The sequence below is a fragment of the Mugil cephalus genome, chromosome 11 (genome assembly GCF_022458985.1).
Source record: "Mugil cephalus isolate CIBA_MC_2020 chromosome 11, CIBA_Mcephalus_1.1, whole genome shotgun sequence".
Lineage (NCBI taxonomy): Eukaryota > Metazoa > Chordata > Actinopteri > Mugiliformes > Mugilidae > Mugil > Mugil cephalus.
This window is the reverse complement of record NC_061780.1, coordinates 8841908-8861366: the sequence shown is the minus strand read 5'-3', so window position 1 is coordinate 8861366 and position 19459 is coordinate 8841908. Positions and strand designations below refer to the sequence as shown.

At 46.5% G+C, this 19459-nt stretch overlaps 2 protein-coding genes across 6 annotated transcripts; both read left to right on the top strand.

Moving 5' to 3' along the window:
• Positions 1 to 60: 60 nt before the first annotated feature.
• Positions 61 to 3831, top strand: fdps (farnesyl diphosphate synthase (farnesyl pyrophosphate synthetase, dimethylallyltranstransferase, geranyltranstransferase)). Its single transcript, XM_047599692.1, has 10 exons — positions 61 to 221; positions 655 to 807; positions 884 to 1024; positions 1376 to 1456; positions 1563 to 1685; positions 1984 to 2072; positions 2158 to 2230; positions 2626 to 2703; positions 2795 to 2929; positions 3183 to 3831. Exons 1-10 carry the CDS (start codon positions 219 to 221, stop codon positions 3381 to 3383), a joined length of 1077 nt encoding a protein of 358 aa, XP_047455648.1. The 5' UTR covers positions 61 to 218; the 3' UTR covers positions 3384 to 3831.
• Positions 3832 to 4585: 754 nt separating this feature from the next.
• Positions 4586 to 19319, top strand: rusc1 (RUN and SH3 domain containing 1). Of its 5 annotated transcripts, none has more exons than XM_047598925.1 (12): positions 4586 to 4719; positions 6174 to 9502; positions 13633 to 13755; positions 13874 to 13950; positions 14117 to 14134; positions 14430 to 14604; positions 14914 to 15019; positions 15140 to 15186; positions 15273 to 15769; positions 15858 to 16102; positions 16230 to 16397; positions 16810 to 19319. In XM_047598925.1, the coding sequence occupies exons 2-12, from the start codon at positions 6292 to 6294 to the stop codon at positions 16973 to 16975; spliced, it is 4833 nt and encodes a 1610-aa protein (XP_047454881.1). In that variant the 5' UTR covers positions 4586 to 4719; positions 6174 to 6291; the 3' UTR covers positions 16976 to 19319. The 5 variants fall into 5 exon arrangements, with proteins under 5 accessions (XP_047454881.1, XP_047454884.1, XP_047454883.1 ...); XM_047598926.1 differs by having other exon boundaries at positions 4689 to 4802; XM_047598928.1 differs by lacking the exon at positions 13633 to 13755.
• Positions 19320 to 19459: the final 140 nt, after the last annotated feature.

Genomic DNA, 19459 nt, shown 5'->3' with positions numbered 1-19459 from the left:
AACCACGCCTACGCACACCACGCGCAAGGGCTGCCGGGACATTTAGTTCGGCAGCTCTATATTAAAACGGACCGTAAGGCGGCGTCAAACTACAACGTCAATATCCTGGTCTGAGGAGACGTTCAAAGACTTCAGTTTGACAGCAAGATTAAAAAACAGAATTAAGACAATTTTGCTGTATTACATTGTGAAGTTTGGGATAAGAAGACAGTGACATTATGGTATGTAATGGCAAATTTATAAGTAGGAAATATTTAGTTTTTTTTACACTATAGCTAGCTAAGTTAACAGACTTGATGTGGGATAACAATGTAAGCTAACGTCAGCTAACGCTCCTTTCAAGACAAGAGGAAGCTCGCTAGCTAATAATAGTACTCGTCTTTACCTTAATCCTTGCACCGTGGACAATGAAATCATGGATCTAACTAGACTGTCACCTCAACCGGAGCACGTTTCTAACCTTATATTATCGGCAGCTACCGGCAGATGCTGGTCTCAGCTTTTCGTGTGTCGGGACGTAGTTTTAAGAGTTGGTCAGGAATGAGACGTCTGCTGAGCTTTGTCGTTAATGCCCCTAAAATGACCCGCACCGTGGGGCTGGTCGTGCCCCCGCTTAAGGTAAAAAACACCCCTCGTCTGCTGTGCACCTTCCAGGGGGACAATGTTTGCAACGGGACGCACAACAAGAAGGCGCTGCTGTCAGACCCTCAGCTGTTTGAGGACCAGTTTGAGGACCTGGTGACGGAGCTCACAGAGAAAGACCTCACCGACCCCGCGCTGGCCGATGCCTTGAGCAGGCTGAGAGAGGTATTTATTCACGTTTGTTGAGTTTCTGTGTGTGGCAGATCAGGGTGGTTAACGTGTGTCCATCTTTTGCTTGTAGGTTTTGGTGTACAACGTCCCTGGTGGGAAGAGGAACCGAGGCCTGTCTGTGATTGGCTCTCTGCGGGAGCTTCTCCCTCCCTCTCAGCTCGGTCAGGACACGGTGCAGCGGGCCCTGTTGGTGGGATGGTGCATCGAGCTGGTGAGGCTGGAAATATTACAGCTGATAATTATTTGAAACCTGTGCATTAAAAGCAGTGGCAGCAGCAAACACACAAAATAAAGCAAACAGCATTATTGTTTTGGTATTTTCATTGTGTTGATCTTATACATAAATGCGCGTTAAAGTTAAGTTTAACCTCATTCCTCAGACATAGACTTCAGTCTGAGGTTATGCGTGTTTGCGGCTGCGAGGATAGGTGTTACGTGCTACCAAGTCTGTCACTGAGACTTCGCCTCCCAAGCACAGACTGAGACTCACTGTTGAAATGACACTTTGCAAGGGTGTTACACTCTCTAATTTAAGAGTTGCCACTGTTTCTATTACTTGCAGCTTCAGGCATTTTTCCTCGTGGCAGATGATATCATGGATGGATCTGTGACACGGAGAGGACATCCCTGCTGGTACAAGAAGGTGATAAATCATAGATGAGATATTGCCTTTTATGTAGTATGCACATTTTTACTACTGGCTTGGTGCTTGGTTTCCCTTGTAAATCCTGCATGTTTATGTTTTCAAGGATGGAATAGGTCTGGATGCCATCAATGATTCATTTCTATTAGAATCCACAATCTACAGACTACTTCGTAGAAACTGCAGGGATCAGCCCTACTATGTCCACTTACTGGAGCTATTTAATGAGGTAAGTGTTGATTGAATAACTGCTTGTTTACTTTGCTGCTATAGGAACTGCCAATGCATCACATTTCTATAAAAGTTTGTAGTGACAGTGACTAAGCAGCTACAGTCATCAATAAAATATCAGTGGTTTCCCTGCTGTAAAAAATCTAAATGTCTACTGTGAAAAAGGCCAGTTGTCCAATCAGTTACACCTGATTCCTCCGTTAACATGATTATTATTGCACGATCACTGACTTGTCGTTAAAGCTCTCTCAGAAATTGGTACTCCCTGGTTCTTATTCCATCTCCATGTATTTCAGACGTCTTTCCAGACAGAGCTCGGTCAGGCTCTGGACCTCATGACGGCTCCACCTGGTCAGATTGACCTCAACAGATTCACCATGGAAAGGTAGGAATGGGAAATTGTGTTGTAGAATTATTATTATTTTTTAAAAATAAAGAAAAAATGTGTAATTTCTCTTTTTGTGTCTCAGGTATAAAGCTATTGTAAAATATAAGACTGCCTTTTACTCGTTTTACCTCCCAGTGGCAGCTGCAATGTACATGGTGAGTGTGTTTATATTATTATATATTATTATATTGTGTTGTAATCTAATGATATTGTAGGTTGGCTGTGAGTTAAAGACCGCAGAACTGATCTTGTGAAAAGGTCCAAAAATGATCTACTGAGTACCCAGATAGGCGTTCAGGTTCAGTGGGCACACCATGAACCAAGACTGTAATACTTAGCGCAGTGGCATGGGTTTGATTTCAGGCTGTGTCCTTTGCTGGAAGTCATACCCTCTCTCTTACCCAATTACTTCCCGCACATTCAAAATAAGACCAAAAATGACTCTATAAAAAATCAAGTAGCACTAATGCAGTTATGCCACAGTCTGTCTTATAACTGTAGTACATAATAACTGTAGTACATAATAACTATAATACATCACCTTTTACAGGCGGGAATCAGCAGTGAAGAGGAGCACAATAACGCCAAACACATTTTACTTGAGATGGGGGAGTTCTTTCAAATACAGGTAATTGCACATTATTTGTAATTTTCTCATTCGGCAGCTGCACAGATTTAATAATATGCTGAAAGACCATTCATTGCCATTTGAATCGCAGGACGACTACTTGGACTGTTACGGTGACCCTGCTGTGACGGGGAAGATTGGGACAGACATTCAGGATAACAAATGCAGCTGGCTGGTAGTGAGAGCCCTGGAAGTCATGAATCAGGAGCAGAGAGCAGAGCTGGAGGTGACATAACAATTATTTCTATTCAAATATACATATGATAATATGTGGCTCCAAACAATGTGTTCAGCACGTAAAAAGCATACATATTAAAAGGTTAAAAGGTACGAAGGTCTCTGCTGATCCCAGAGCGATCCCCTTTTTCACCATTACCTCCCTTATGTCTGTGTTGCCTCTGATCCCACCTTTTAAAATGTATGATGCTAGAGTGACTCTTAAGTGTTGTTAGTTAATTCCATCTTCATGTCCTCCTCAGACATGTTATGGGCAGAACGATGAGGCCAATGTGGAAAAGGTCAAAGCACTGTACAACAGTCTGCAAATGCCAACCCTGTACCACAAGTATGAAGAGGAGAGTTACCAGCGGCTACAGAAACTCATCGCGCGCCACGCTCAGAACCTCCCTCACTCGGTCTTCCTCAATTTTGCCAAGAAAATCTACAAGAGGAACAAGTGAGAGGGAATGCTGGTCGTTAGAAAGTGTTAAAAGGACTTTTATCGTGACGCACAAATCAAATCCTCTCCCATTTTTCAGCATGACCCGAGTAGGACGGAGATATTTGAAATCCTGCAGGCAGTGTGGGACTGTATACGCCGTCAAATAAGGTGTTTTGTCCTGTGTTGGCTATTTATTGAACCAGCTGCATAATGTACAGAAGCATAACTCTGGGATGAATCACACTGACTTAACTTCAGTATCTGCCTGGCCTGGACAATGCAAGGCAGGATGATGACTACTTTTGTAGGAACCGATTTATTTTTGAAAGAGACGCGACGTATGTGAAAATAGAAGGTGTACACGTGGTGAAATCTGACCAGCTTTCTTAACTCCATATGTTTTTATACTGTTGCTGGGAAGTCTGTCTAGGTCCTGAATGTAATCGTAATAAATCACATTAATAGTATTCTTTGTGTCTGTTTGAGTTTTTGTGTGTTTTGGCTGTGCATCGAAGCGAGTAAATTATTTTAATTTCAGATAACATTGTCTTATTCTCCCTTCTCTTTTTTTTTTCTTTTTTCTTTTTTTTTGTCTTTGTCGAGGACAAACAGCCGACACACTTAGAGGGTGCGGACAAAATGAGTGGTACAGAGCACAGAGAAGCAGCAGAGAAGGTTATGCAGTGTGTGTGTGTGTGTGTGTGTTTGTAAGGGTGTGCTGTGTAGGTGAGTAAGTCTGGAAGGAAGTACATGTAGGAGGGGCACATAAAGAAAAGCAAAAATGCAGGATGGAGAGGAAAAAACTCCAACTGAAGGAACGAAAATGGGCCCTGTACCTTATTAATCCAATTAACAAGCAGTATAGTGAAAGATTAACCAAGGATGAAAATAACACAAACAGGGTTGTCTGTTCTGTTTTTCTAATGTTTGTACTCATAAAACCGAAAGACTAATAAAAGAGTATTAAAAATAATAATAATAAAAAAGAAAATAACTCAAACAGCAGCCAAAATTTGGCTGAGCTTGATTTTTTATCCACGACCGGCCAATAAATTTAAATACACGAATCAGCTGAAGCTGTAATTATTAAATAGAAATGAAAGGAAATTGGACCTCTTAACAGTGACACTAATTATTTGAAGGGGGTGAAACTGAAAATGATGAATCGGATGAGATGATAAGGAAAGTGAGGGGTGTGGTTTGTGGATGGGGTGGGGTGGGGGGCACTTTGCTTGGATGCTCGCGAGAATACAGATGCTGAGGCTGTTAACGCCGAGATTCACATTCACTCGGACTGGGATGTGAGAGAGCCCGACGAGATGGAGACCTTCATCCATCTTTACCTGAATCTGATCGTGAGTCGAGTCCGTTTTGTATGAGCTGTGTTGTGTAGATGTTTCCTTTTTGCTTCCAACCGAGCGTGCAGGAGACGGCGCGGGTATGAAAACCATCTTGATGTGACGCGGAGGCTGCGTAGATTTAAAAGCATGCAAAGACAGGCTATTAACAATAATGTTTGTTGAAACGCAAATGTCATTGTCATCCGCATTAATGTGAATATCATGCGTAATGTTTGCGTTAAAATAGCAGCGTGTGGGCCTTTATATGAGATCGATGCGGTTTGAGGTATTCCCCCCTCCCTCCCTCCCTCCTCCACCCATCCACCCCTGTCTCCATCAGCTCTGTTGGATCAATAAATGCAGGGCTAAATTACTGTGCTTCAGTTACACATGACGATATGATGTGCTGTTCAGTTTTTTTTTTTATTTCAAGGCTTTGCCATTTCGACCGAGGCCTCGTATAAACAGGAGTGATTTATATTCCTCAGTGGTGTGAAGGGCACTGTGGAGGAGCATATGAGCGATAGCATTCTGGTAGATGGGCTCTGAAAAAGACAGACTCCGTGTTGTGGTGTGCAGCTATTTCATGCTCCAGTTAAACGTTGTTGCTGCAGGTATGATGTGTGCGTGTGTGTTTTTAAACGTCGCCTCTTCTGATCTAGATCCCGCTGCCTCTTATCAGCCTGTGAGGATGGATTGGCACAGATGGAGGCAGCCTGACTGCTGTGAAATCATGAATATCAGCTCAGTGAGGCTGACCATAACAGATGATAACCGGCAGTTATCAGGCAGAAGAAAAAAATGTATATTATCACAGGGGATCATTTCATATGTGGGGGTGGGTGTTTGGATTTGAATAGCTGGATGTCATCTGAGAAACCAAAGAAATGGTGAAACATGGAGGACTGGTATTTTTCACAGAGCCTGTGTAAAGATGGATCTTTATTTATCTAAACCGTAGCAGGACTAAATTATGGCTTCAGAAAAAACAACCAGTGAGGCCTCTGGTGAAAGTAAAGTTCTATAACTATGTATTTATTTATTGCTGCACATTAGGTTTGGAATAATATTAATGAATATTCTGCCGGTGCAATTTAAGAGAAAGGTTTAAAAAAAAAACGTCACAATGCGAAAGGTGATGAGTCCAAGGTCTTCGGATGTCTTGTTTTGTGCGACCAGCTCTTCAACATTAATTCCATAACAATTTGCTAAGTAACAGTTCCTAATAATGTTTCTTGATAATGTGCTTTTGTGGCGGTGTGAGCCTCCCAGGACGCACACACTGTGCTATAGTAATTATAAAACAGAAAGCCCCAAAAGCAGCAGAGTTTTAATGAACAGTCTAGATGATCGTCTCACTTCAAAGCCTGGGCCTGATACAAAAACACGTGTAGAGTAAGAAAATTGTCTTTGATGAGCAGGGTTTGCTCGTAGTTATTATTCACTGTGTGTCTCCTTTGATGTTGCAGGATCTTGGGAGCCAGGCCAAGATGTGACTGTCACGACGCGTCATAGTTTGGATCTGTCCAGCCTTTACAAGACTTGTTTCTATAGCAACAGAAATATTATCACCTAAAACGTCCCACAATGCAGTCCTCTCAGCCTCCAAAACCACGGCGTTTCGACGCCAGCAGACGGACCACCGCGTTGGCTGGGCCAAAGACGCACGGCGCCGGTTTACAGAAGGAGGATAAAAATATGAACACAATCACTGCGCCCTCCCCACGACGGGTCACTAAAGGCCCTGCCGCTGCCTCCAGGACCAGGATGGGTGTGCAGCCAAGAGTTCCAGTAAGTCAGTCCAGACTAAGTGCTCAGAAACAGAGTTCCACCATCTCAAAATCAGCTAAGCCCAAACCCAAGAGTGCTCGTGCCTCTACAGCGACCCAAATTGCACCGGCAGCTGCGTCTCCACCCCCTCCGCTTCCCTCTGTTCTCCCTCTTGACCCAAATTGCAACGAGCCGAGCCTGCCATGTCTGTGCTGCGACGGCCGTTCCCCACAGGACAACAACAGTATGTTCAACCATAACCACAACAACAACAACACCATCTCCCTCAGACAGCAAATGCAGCTACCGCCTCCTCCAGGCCCGTTGCCCCAGAGGCAGGATGGGACAGGGGCCAAAGAGAAGCCTCTGCCACAAGCCCAGGCCCAGATGGAGGCCTCTGCCGGCCCTGCTGCCAATCTGGAAAAAGAAGAGAAGACCACAGATGACAACAAGAACGATTTAGACAACAAGAACGATTTAGACAACAAGAAAAGTATCAAGGTAGAGGAAGATGACGACGAAGAGAGCAGTGGGGATATCGATATTGACGACGACGAAGACGACGACACCCTGGTCCCTTCGTGCTGCGACTGCCCCCCCTCCCTCCTGGAGTTCTCGCTTTCCTCTTCTACTTCCTCATCCTCCACTTCAATCAGCTCCTGCTCTGATCTGGAGTCTGACTGTGCAGATCAGTCTGCCTCCATCTGTTCATCCCACGACCAGGACGATATGTCCGTTGCGCTGTCCTCCAAAGACCGCCCTCTCCCACAGCTGCCTGAATGCCAGCCTCCAACACGTTCACCTCCATCCCTTCCTCTCAGCCGCATTCCCTTCTCCTTAGCATCACATTCCCCGACGACCCCCTGCTCCCCAGATGAGGGCTACCCCTCTGCACTTGACTCACCTTCTCCTGACTACTTAGGAGTCAAAGGTGATTCTGAGGTGACCAAACTAGGCTTACTTGACTTTCTAGAGTCAGTAGGGGAGTTTGGAAAGATGGAGCGCTTCAGCCAGGTGATCCAAGTGGCTCGGTGGGATCTGGAGGGCGAACAACACTGGGATGTGCTGCGGGATCGGTTAGATCACCTGGATCGTTTGGAAAAGGTCAACAGGGAAGTAAAGTTGGCCTACGTTGCCAGGCTTCATGAGAAGGGATTTGATCTTGGGGACCTGGATGAGCAGGACCTCTCAGATGTCATGGATGAAATGGGCAACATTGACATTCCCTGGAAGTTGTATAAAAGCCACGGTGGAAGTATGGGAGACTCTCAGGAGTTTTCAGATGCCGGGGTCGACCTCACCGCTCCATCGGACTGCGAAGATCCTCTCGTTCCAGATTCCCTCACTCCTTCCCCTGTCGAGCCTCCACCTAGGCCCCCTAAACCTCCGGCACGTCATGCCAGTGTGAGCTCGGACCTCCACACCTACATCAACATCAGCAGAGAGACCACCTCCATGGCTGTCTCCACCTCCCCCACGTTATCTACTTTCTCCCCCAACTCCTCATCCCCCACATTTACCACCTTTAGATGTGAGAAAGCCCTGCCTCCATCCCCACCATCCATTCCTCCTCTCCCCGCCTCCAAGCCGGTCCCTTACCTCACCCTCTATACCACTCCCTCTCCACCTCCATCCATCCCCACCCCAACCCCTCCCATTCCTCCCCCCCGAAGGCGGCACCTAGCCAGGAAAGAGGCACAGCGTCTCGCTGCACTTCAAGCCGAACAGGAAAAGACCCCCCTGTCCCTCCCGCCACCGACCACACGCCCCCCGCCTCTGCCTCCTCCACCCGTTATCTCAGTCTCCTCCTCTTCTCCCCCTGCCATACCACCTCCACCTGCCCTGCCTCCTCCCCCTTCTTTCCATGCACTGGATGTAGAGATTCGGAAGCTGCTCGTGCTCGCTGGATTGACCCAAGCCGAGCTCCTCAAACTCAGCCCAGAGCTTGGTGTCTGTGTTGGGGGCTTAGAGGACGAGGGGGATGGAGATAATCTCATTAAATCTAGATCTGTGCAGTCACAAGAGTTCAGACTACAAAACAGAGTGGCCGAGAACGAACCTGTCAGCGAGTTGATGGCCAGAGATGGATGGAGTGACAGGGGAAAGTTGGATGGAGATAGGAATGTTGATTTGGCTGAACAGGGCAAAATGAAAGAGGAGAGCAAAGACACCCAAAGAACCACTTCATTCACTGAGATGGCACGAAGACGGAAGAGAAACACTGGTGTGACATCCGATCAATACTACAATTTTAGCAATACACACGACACTAAAGTGAAGAATATGAGCTTTGAAACTTTCCGTTATCCCACCGAGTTACCAGATTCACCTCCTCCTCCCCCTCCTCCTCGCCCCTTACCCCCAATTCCTCCTTCTTTGCCACCGCTCAAAGTCAGCACTCTGTCCGCCAACTCTGAGCAACCTGAGCGGTTCGATTGGCTCATAGCATTCACACCTGAGCGTGAAGCTCCCCCAGAGCTTCCACCCATCGAGAAGAGAAACTCTCATGGAGAAACCCAGAAGAAGCTCAGTTCCTCGGGCTCCTCTCCGGGGTCGGCTCCAAAGGTCACAACCTTTAAAGAGATGCGTTTCCGCAACAAGAGCGCCTCCCCTCACACAAAGATTATCACTGAACCTGACCCCGACCCCACAGTCATCACCCCAGATCCAGATATACTCTACAACCTCAAGTGGAGAAGAGAGAAGTCGGGCAGCGATGGCAACCAGTGGGAGTACACCTCTCAGGCCCAGGCCTTCTTCATGCAGCCGCCGCCGGCTCTCACCTCGATGGCTGCTCTGAAGGAAATGCTCCAGAGAGCTGACGAGGAAGGTGGACAACCAGAGCTGTGCCCCTCGCAGAAGATTGGCTGTTCGGTCAGTGACAGCAGCCTGTGGACCATGGGCAGAGAGTGGGAGGGTGGAGAAGTTCAGAGAGAGGAAAAAGAAGGCAAGGAAGAAGAAGAAAAAAAAGAGGTGGAGGTGAGAGGGCGAGCCGATGGAGGGAGGACTTTAGAGTCGAGAACTGCAGGTGAGTAGGATTATGAAGATGATCGACGTGTCTGCGTGCGTGTGTTTGTGTGCGTGAGAAGAAAAAAACACATCAAAATAACTGTATTAATTGGACAATACCACAAATGGGATGGGTAAAGATGATAAAAAGGAACAGATGGAGGAAAAGAGAGTCTAATGGTTTGTGTGCTCACTAGCACTCAGTGATGCGCAAATAATATTTTTAGCCAGTACAATAGGGAACAACAGAAAACCAACAGAGACGAGAATGTGGACTCATTTGTGGAAATGATAAATGCAGGGCCAGCATGAGTCACGGAACAGGATGATTCGTGATGTGATGGATGAATGATGACGAGGGATAAACAGAGAGTGACTTCAGATGGGGACAATGGAAGCTGGGGAGGGGAACATGAGTAACAGCAGGAGATGGAGGGATAAAGGCAGTGTGGGTATTGAAAGTAATGTTAGGAGAAATAAGAGGTTGGAAACTTTCCAGCTGGTACTTCCTGTACTGGTTATCAGAGTGTGATGTCATCACAGCCTTATTCAATTATTCATCCACTCTACAGACTGAGAGGAGGGGGATAATGGAGCACCCACTGAGCTCACTAGCATCCTCCTTTCTGGCTTTGACTCTCAGTTTTCCTAATTCCTGTTTCTTTCTTCCAATGCGCAGCCCAAAAATCTGTTATCCCCCTCTCTCTCCGCCTCTTTACTGGTTTTAAATCCCATCAGCTTGGGATGTTTACACGCTCTTCACTTGCTGTCTCTGCTGCCTCCTCCTCCCCGCCACCCCTATCCTCTCTAGAGCGGCACAGATAGCTCGGATCAAGTTACTTATATCATGCGGTGCTGCAGCAGAAATATAGAGATGAGGATATAAGCTTTAGTGCCTAGATAAGGTGATAAGGTGTTAATGTGTATTTTAATACCAGAACATGGACCATCTTAGTGAAACAATTTCTCTTATAAATGTGACACTGTTTTATGATTTCACCTGTGCTTTCTGGTCAAATTCAAATCACAACAAACTTACATGTTGTAGGAAGCACTGCAATGAGGGGTGGGAACAAATCATGCCTAGGCGTGTACACCTTTAAGGGCCCAAGGGGTGGATCTTAGTACACAGACCAATTGCTGAGAGCCAGTGCCAGAAAAATAGGAAGTATCATGTGTTAGTTACAGTTCAAAGGCAGCTCAAGTCTAACTAAGGTATGGTTTCCTTCTAGTTCCTTTCCGTAGCCTGTAGCCTAGCAGCCTGTCACAGGTTATTTAGTGCAATGAAAATTGTGGTGCCACACTGTGAGTCTCCACGGGGGCATAACCCGGTGATTGAGCAGGAACAGACAGAACTCTGCTATCCGTTGACTGACTCAGCATTACACTGTTTGCTGTACTGTTAGAGAGAGGAAGGGTGGTGGGGAAAGAAGCGAGAGAGAGAGAGAGAGAGAGGTAGAAAACAAAGGCACGGGGAGAGCAGAGAGAAAGAGGGAGAAGGTGATCCAGAGGTGATGATGGCAGCACTGCAGCAGAGCACAGAACATGTGTCTTTTATTTAATATTCATCACTCTCAACTCAAGTACGAAACGGAAAGTGAAACATGATGCCCAAAAGGAAACTTGGAAACCCGTGTTAGACTATGATGCATATTTGTGACTTAACCAGGATGAATAAGTGAGTGACAGAGCTCTACCGTGCAGCTGTGAGGCTGCTCAGCAATTATTCTTCTGCAGCCTCTGTATCGTTTTCCCGTTTTATTGCTGTTCATGAATCAACCTCATTGACGTCCATGTATAACTGTCAATCAACTGTTGGACTTGTTTAACTAGTGCATTGCTGCATGGTGTTTACATGATGACGATTTCTGGTGAAATACACTCAGGAATGTGCATTTTTCTCTCAACAGACACTAACATTTTCTGCATCTCTCTCTCCTTCCCATTTCTTTGCCTCATTTTCTTCAATCTTCCTTGTTTTTCTCACCTGTCCATCCCATTCGGTTGTTTCCATTCTTTGTCCATGGCTTCGCTTTGCTCCCTCATATCACTCTGCTTATGCTCTCCGCCCTGGCTGCCGTACCTTGTGACGATTGGCCTCTGAACCAAACAGTTTCCTCACCCCCACTCTCTCTTGCCCAGTCCTCCCAACCCTACTTCCTCCACGCTGCCCTCCCTTCCTTTCGCCCCGGCTACTGTAACTCACGGCCGTTTGCAGATCCCAGGCCCCACGTCCACGTAGGCCAAGAAACCACAGACAAACACTGCAACACACAACGGGCTCCTGCTGCCATCTCTGTGCGTGTCCACAGAGATGGCTCAAGCTCGCCTATAAGCTCTCAGCTTAGCTATGAATCCCTGGCTGGCGTTGGTGATTTTGGCACTTCTCGTAACAATGAGGACATTTTTAAGCAAAGCACACACTCAGCTTACCAAAACACCGATTCCAAAGGCGACAAAGGAAGGGCCTTTGTGCCTGACACAGTGTGTAATCTTGACTCACTTTACAGTGAACCAGACGAGCAGGACGACATTCACTCCGAGCCCGACACACCTGTTAGTAGCAACACCGAGGCCCCAGACTGCAGCACGCCTTATAAGAACATTGATGTCATGATGACGTATTCGAACAGCGTCGGTGCGGTGGATTCGCTGTATTCAGGGAAGCACAGGCGCTCGCACACAGACCACAACAGCAACAAGGCCAGGCCGTACAAAGAGCTTCCCCCTGTCCCCTCCTACTACCTGTACCACCCGAAGAACTGCCCTCTCCACAGGGGGGCCCCTCCTCGCCTCTCCCCTATCGGCGCCCTCTCCCCGCCTCAGCGCTCCGGAGCGCCCCCTCTGGGTGCGGCGGGCTCCTGCCTCAGCTCCCCGCTTTTCCCCCGCTCGCACACCCTGCCTGCCCTCGCTGCTCCCCTTTACTATCCAAACCTCTACCCTCCTATACCCCCCAGTGCGCCCCCCTTACCCCCAAAACTCTACCAGGCTCCTCTGCAGTCACGCGTGGCGAGTAAGACTTCTCTCTCTCCCTACATCTTATACTCTCTCTCTTTGTCTGACATTTTGCTTGCATGTATGCCTGTCTGTCTGTCTCTGTCTGTCTCTGTCTGTCTCTGTCTGTCTCTGTCTGTCTGTCTCTCTGTCTCTCTGTCTCTGTCTATCTGTCTGTCTTTGTCTTTGTTCTCCACTCTGGATACAGTGGCCTTCACACTTGTGTCACTTTTTCAACCCAGGAGATTTAGAGATTTGAAAGGACTAGGTAACTGTAGCTGTTTTATATATCAGAGGGCTGCTCCCCGCAGGTCATCTGATATGTCTTATCTACACTGTCCTTTCAAATCTGCAAAGGGCCTTCAGAAGGATAACAGCTGTTCCTGTCACAGGGTGTCTAGAGTCACTCTCATCACTCTCTCTCCGTCTCTCTCTGTCTCTCCTTCTTTGCCCTCCTCTGTCCGTCTGCCTTTTTTTGTGTCAGTCTCGTCTGGTCTGGTGTACCTGCATGGTGTTTTGAAATGGAAACATGCATTTCATGCAAAGCATAACCAAAGTAACCGCTGGATGACGATGTGATGTAAAGAAGTTTTAACAACATTCTGTTGTTGTGTTTGCCGATTAATTAAGCATCTTGTTCATCACGTACACGTTTGGATTTTCTGACTAGTTTATATAAAATCTATTTATATAAATGCCACGCTGTACGGAACAGCTGCACTTTGCACATGTGTGTAATTTTCTCCGACGTGATTTTTGGAGAGGCTCCCTACATGTATTTGTTTCTAGCCCTGCAGTTCCTCCTATCTTGATTTTTGCTTGTATCAATTACGTCTGAGTGTATCTGTGTGTTTTGAGGTTAATGCATGGGATCCTTTTTAGCCCCGATGCAGACAAAAAGTTGCCTTCACAAATCCAGATGTGCAAAGCTCACCACAGTACACAGGATTTACTGACACTCCTATGAGTAGCGCCATCTGCTTCCATCGGCTTTTACCTGCTTCTCCATTTCTCTTACTACCGACACTAATTTTTTAGCTATGTTATATTTGTTAGTGTTTTTTTTTTGTTGTTGTTTTTTTTTGCTTCTGCTTCTGACTGTTTGTTTTTTAATCCTTGTACTGTGTGTAATTATTCTTTCACTGTCGCTGTCAGCCGTTCGCAGTGTCTCATTCGCTGGCTCTGTGCAGAAGACAGAGGCCCCCTATATGGGCGAGGATGTGAAGCATCCAATGAGAGGTCTTGGCCTGTCCTCTCTGTGCCTGCAGGAGAAGAAAGGTGTGAATGCACATCTGTTTGTCTGTGCATGTTTGTCTCTCGCCAGCTGTGTTAACCAGCCTCAGCTCTAACTGCTATTGTCTTACACTTTAACTGTGGACCATTGTTTCCCCTCCAGCCCTGGTCAGTGCAGTCAGTGTGGCAGTGGAAGCCATCTTGGCCCAGTTCAGCTCCAGTCGGACTATAGTTCAGAAGGTCGGTCACTGTTGATTTGATGTCACCAGTTAGATTTTAGCATGCTTCAATATAAGCACATTGGTTGTGACTGTTGTGGTGCATTAAATTTAATGGATATATTTAAAAAATGCTTTCCCCCCTCCTTCTTGTTTTGACTCTACATATTTTGTTTGTCTCTCCTCAGTCTTTCTCAGTTAACAAGGTACTAGAATATCTTTAGATAACCCAATCTTAGTCATAAGAATTTGTTTCTAAATTAACCCCACATTCCTCTCCCAAACCATGCATCATGCCGACCCCCATCACCCAATGACTCCCTCAAACCCCCACCAATGTCCTATTCTGCTGCCTTCCTCTTTCTTGAGTCATCCTTTCACATCTCTTCCCTTGTCTCTCCCAATGACTTCACATCTTCTTCCTCACCCTATCACCCCACCCCCACACCACCACCACCACCACCCATGCCCCTCTCCTCTCTACTCCTCTCCTCTCCTCAGGCCTTATCAGGAGACAGCACTATAAATCCATCTCTGGGCCGTCTGGTGCTGCAGTGCCTCTGCCCCGCCCTGCACAGCCTGCTGACCGATGGCTTGAAACCCCATCAGAGTGACCTGATTGCAGGCAGGAGGCCAAACTCCGCCTGGAGCCTCGTGCAAGCGTCAACCAGGCCAGGTAGCATGACAGCATTCGACATTAGGGACTGAACATAAAACCTGTAGTGTTTAGATGCCTGGTTCACGGCGATGAACCCTGCACTTTATCTGTCTCTAATTTTCCCACACATCAGTCGATACTTTTTTTTCTCTCCCCCAAAATGCTGAATAAAGTGAGCCACAGGAAGCAGATATCGATTAGCCTATGAGTGCCAAGCTTCACAGCAATTTTTCACCCACCTCTGGAAGATCCTCCATTGATCACTGTTTCTCTCCCTCCCTCGGTTTGCGTGCATCCCACCCCGTCCCTCCCAACCGATATCTCAAGGTCTTAAAACTCAGCTCTTGTTCGACCTGCAAAATCGAGTTGGTGAGCTGCCCCAGCTCAGGCAGAGCAAACACAGGTTCAACGCGTTTCTTCTTGGCCTGCTAAAGTAAGTGCTTGCTCTCGTTCATCCCTCAGACCACTCGTCTGAATAGACTGTTTCGTTATTGCACTCATTTATATATGTAGTGATTTCTTTATGTCCTCATTATTGCTCTGTTGTTTTCAGTACGAAGCTTCTTGATTCCTGGCTGTGCCATCTTCAGTCTAGCAGCGGTAAATTTCCTTCTCCTCCAGCTCATGTCGTTGTTATAGCCATGCATGGCTGTACTGTAACTGTATTCTCTCTCTTTGTATCTCAGATGTGCTGGAGACATACTACCGGCCCACCTCTTTCATGCGTTTGTCGCAGACGGCCTGCCAGCCTCTGTTCGAGGAGCTGCTCCTCGTGTTGCAGCCCCTCAGCCTGCTGACCTTCAACCTCGACCTGCTTTTCCAGCACCACCACCTGGAGCCGGACAGTCACAGGCCAGAGATCCCCAGCCCACCCTTCCAGGATGCTGCTTTTCCGCTGTCGGCGAAGGGCTCCCAGTCCAAAGTCACGGGCAGCAGATACATTGAAAGCCTCTCGGAGGTGAAGTTTGAAAGTCCAGAAAACCAGGCAGCTAAAGATGCCAAATCATCACCCTTAGCTAATCCAAATAGTGGAGCGTCAGGGGAGTCAACAAAGACGGATGCCACACCGATAGACGCTCCAGTATCCACAAGTCCTCAGCTGTTGTGGGTGCAGGAAAAGGAAATTGCAGGTTTGCCTCCTCCCGACGTTGAGGAAGACGGCCTGGCTCAGCAGGCGGGACAGGTAGCCTCACCCTTTTAATTGTCCTGTTTAGTCCAGTTGGGACTATGCAAATGACTTACTTTTATTTTATTTTTATTTTTATTTTCAGGTCATCCAGCAGGGGTGGGGGGCTGTGATGCGCTGGGGAGGCCGACTGAGCCAGAACTTGGCCGAGTTGAGTCTGTCTGCTGTGAAAAATGAGGAGATGAAGGAAGATCTACCAGATCTCCAGGTCCAGGGAGGAAGTGACTACACTCCAGTCAGCAGCGCTGCTCAGGTTCCCTGGGGTCTAGGCCGGCTCTTTGGAGCCTCTAGAAGCCCCAGCAGCCCGACAGGTTACACACCACCTACCAGGTCAGCCGGAGAATGTGTAGCGCTTGATGACCTGTTATGACAATACTAATAAATTGAATCAGCAGCTTGAAACTGTTGCGTTACACCTTAACCTGGCCTGTATGTGATGTTCCCCGTTCCTCCCCAGGCGTCCCTCCCAGTGGTTGGCACCTGGTGTCACCGCACTGACCCGAATGGTGAGCAGCAGCTCCACCCCGACACTAATAAGGGCCGCTGAGCCTCAGGGGGGAAACGAGCCAAAGCCCGAAAAAGACGTCGAAACACTGGAGACGAGGGACAAACTCAGACCACTCAGGTACCGCGGGGATAGAGGGATGGCGAAAAGGAGGGTGGCTTTTGTATTTTTGTTGATCATGAAATGGTTGAGCATTGATTAGAATTAAACAATCCAGATGGTGTCACTATAATCTAGGCTAAGGAACTCTAATGACGTATGATAAGAAGATAAATCAAAATGAATATTCCATCCTAATTTGGTCACGTTAAAAGCAAACTGGAGCTTGCCTTTTCCTTTTGTAAAAGGACTTATTTCCGACTCCAAGGGCACCAGTGGGCGTAACAGACACCAGAATAGCTCCTGTTATCTTTTCTCTCTTTGGAGAAACTGTTATTGGTGACTCACCAGTCTGACTTTGAGTGACTCATCCAGTCCGTATCATAACGTTACTTGTTTGTGGCTGGAGCTGAGAAGGTGTTTTCTATCACAGGTCCGTACGAACGCTGTGCGACCACTCTGGATCCGGTTCAGAGCTCAGCTTCTGCAAAGGGGAGGAACTCGTGGTGTTGGGAGGCGTCGATCAGGACTGGATTCGCTGTCGTCAGGGAGACAAAGAGGGGCTGGTACCTATTGGCTACACCTCCCTCATCATGTGACTTTGGCGCCGTAACTGCTGCACTAAATCAATACAAAAATAAATAAATAAGTATAAAATACATATATATAAATATATATATATTTTAGGCGAGTATTGAGAGGTTGTGGTGAGGCTCTGCTACTCTGAAAGGGATACTTTACGCAGGCTCGGTTACAGTTTGATTTGAGATCATAACACCATCTGCTCCTCTTTACGTGCGTCAGGAGCAGCCTTCTCCCGTAATGAACATATGGAAGTTTGTCCCATCACAATCCATCCAGTTTGGTAGCATTCAGCTAATGGGTTTTAGCAGCAAGAATCCAGCAGATGGTGCGAAATAATGACTCAACTCAAGCGTAAGACCGTTTCACACCAAAAGACCTTTGAGCTGTGCGAGTGAAGTGTCCCTTTAAATGCATTTTTCTCAACTCCTGCAGCCCTCATCAGCCGCTGATCTGAAAGCGATCGCAGGGGAAACTCTGCGCAATCAGACTCTGGCGGATTTAAGTGCTTTCAGATCAGCGCCTCTCGGCTGTGAGGAGGCGGCAAGAAAACGGCCGGGCCGTGGCCACAGGCCTCTGCTAAACAGATGCAGAGGGCTGTGGCTCGCAGGTTAACGCGTGCAGGAAGCATGTTAGAGTACCAGGCTGTAGCTCTTGTTGCATATTGCGTAGTAATGTAGTGAACTGTAGCTGTGTAGATCTGTGTTCTATTGACCTCTCACCTTTCTCGCCTGGTTCATGTGTGTTTCTGCTAATATATTTGACTGTATAAATATACATAAAAAAAAAGAATATATAAATAAGTATATAAAATGGTATTTCCAAGATAGATAGAAAGATAAATGAAGAAGAGGAAGCAGATAGTGAAACACAAGCAGCGGCTTAGGACTGTGGCCACATCGCGGGAGTGATTGATTAGAAATGAGTGGATCGATTCATCTTTTCCGTCTGCAACTTTCCACACGCATTAAGCGGCTGTCATACATGCAAAACAAACTTACTTAGCTACTTGTTTATTTTAAATATGAAATCCAGTATCTTCCCTCTTGTGCGCTTTTATGTGTCACCTTTGTCTTGGCATCATATTCATAACGTTATTAGATTTAGCTCATATAATTAAAACGCTGTATGCATTGTAATGCGCCATGAATGCTTCGAATGAATGCCAGACAACAAATACACACCCCACACGGTTATAGAGGATAATATCAGACAACAGCGACCTGTAGCTAATCTCTGTACCTGCCCAAAACCTCGCACAACTATTCCCAGCTCTTGTTCAACACTATCTGACCTTAAGAAAAGGAAATGCGGTGAGAGAATCTCAGCAGTAAAGTGAAGTCTGTAGGATTGGTGGCTGGTTTTCACCTGGTACCTCAGCTTTTGTATCTATCTGAACCCTTCCTGCCATGGTTTCTGATCATATTCCTTGATATTAATGATAGTGCTAGTGGTGGAATTAATACGTTGGTTCTGATGTTGCTCATTTGTTGCTTTGTGTCATGTATTTATTAGTTACTCTCTAGATTCTGTAATGATAACTATGCATATGGTAAAATGTGCGACTAAAAGTGTTTTTTTTTTTTTCCCCTCTGAAGAGTAAACCAATAGCTTAAATTAAAAGTGAAAGGCTGCCGTTAGAGGACCTGTGTTTCATTTCGAGGGGAACTTTTTATTGCTTACGATGAATCAGGGAAAGCTCAGTTCTTCGAAGTTCCCTCTCGTTAACTCGTTGGTGCCATGTAGCATGAGATTACTGGCGCTGTGGTGACGGTCTGGTAGCGTCGAGTTATACCAGTGATCATAACTCGAAACTGATTATCACAAAAAAAAAAAAATGCCATCAAATGGATAATACCAGTGTGTTTACAAGAAATAACATCAGGGTAATAGGAAACAGTAAACAGACACATTGAAACCTTTTCTTTTTCAAATGTGAAGTTATAAATGCATTCGTTTGAAAGCCGTTAATTTATTGGATGTTCTATTTATTGATCTTGAGGTTTCTGATGGGAACAGCTCTCTGTGTGACCCATCTAGTGTCTCTCTATCTACCTGGGTTCATTGTGTGAGTGGGTGTGCACATGGCGGTGTATGTGGCGGTGAAAGCAGGGGCGAGTGTGAGCACCTCTGGAGATCCACTGCACCCTCACCTATGTGTGTGTAAATGTAAACAATGAGTTCTGTACCTCCCCCCCTCTCCTCCTCTTTCTCTCTCTCTGGTGTCATGTAGCCCGTAGACATCCCTGTGTCCCGCTGTTGCATATAGTCGAGTGCCCCTCTAGTAACAGTCACTGTCCGCCTCCTGCATGTGCTTGTTTGTAAATACACAGAATAAAAATGATCTGTATAAACCAAAAACGTGTTTTACCGAGTCATGTTTATGCACTTGGCGACCAAGAGTTTATCGTAATGTAAAAAAGAAGAGAGGAATCTGGATGCATGTTTCGGCAATGGTGCAAATGAATGCAAAAATCAATTCTGTGAAAAGAAAAAATAAA

What these genes read in the sequence shown, in the direction of transcription:
- fdps (XM_047599692.1), top strand. An exon ending in CCTTGAGCAGGCTGAGAGAG is followed by an intron (nt 808 to 883) that starts GTATTTATTCAC and finishes TTTTGCTTGTAG; the next exon opens with GTTTTGGTGTACAACGTCCC. An exon ending in GGGAGTTCTTTCAAATACAG is followed by an intron (nt 2,704 to 2,794) that starts GTAATTGCACAT and finishes TTTGAATCGCAG; the next exon opens with GACGACTACTTGGACTGTTA.
- rusc1 (XM_047598925.1), top strand. Translation starts at nt 6,292, where the DNA reads ATGCAGTCCTCTCAGCCTCCAAAACCACGGCGTTTCGACGCCAGCAGA. An exon ending in TTTAGAGTCGAGAACTGCAG is followed by an intron (nt 9,503 to 13,632) that starts GTGAGTAGGATT and finishes TGTCGCTGTCAG; the next exon opens with CCGTTCGCAGTGTCTCATTC. An exon ending in GTGCCTGCAGGAGAAGAAAG is followed by an intron (nt 13,756 to 13,873) that starts GTGTGAATGCAC and finishes TTTCCCCTCCAG; the next exon opens with CCCTGGTCAGTGCAGTCAGT.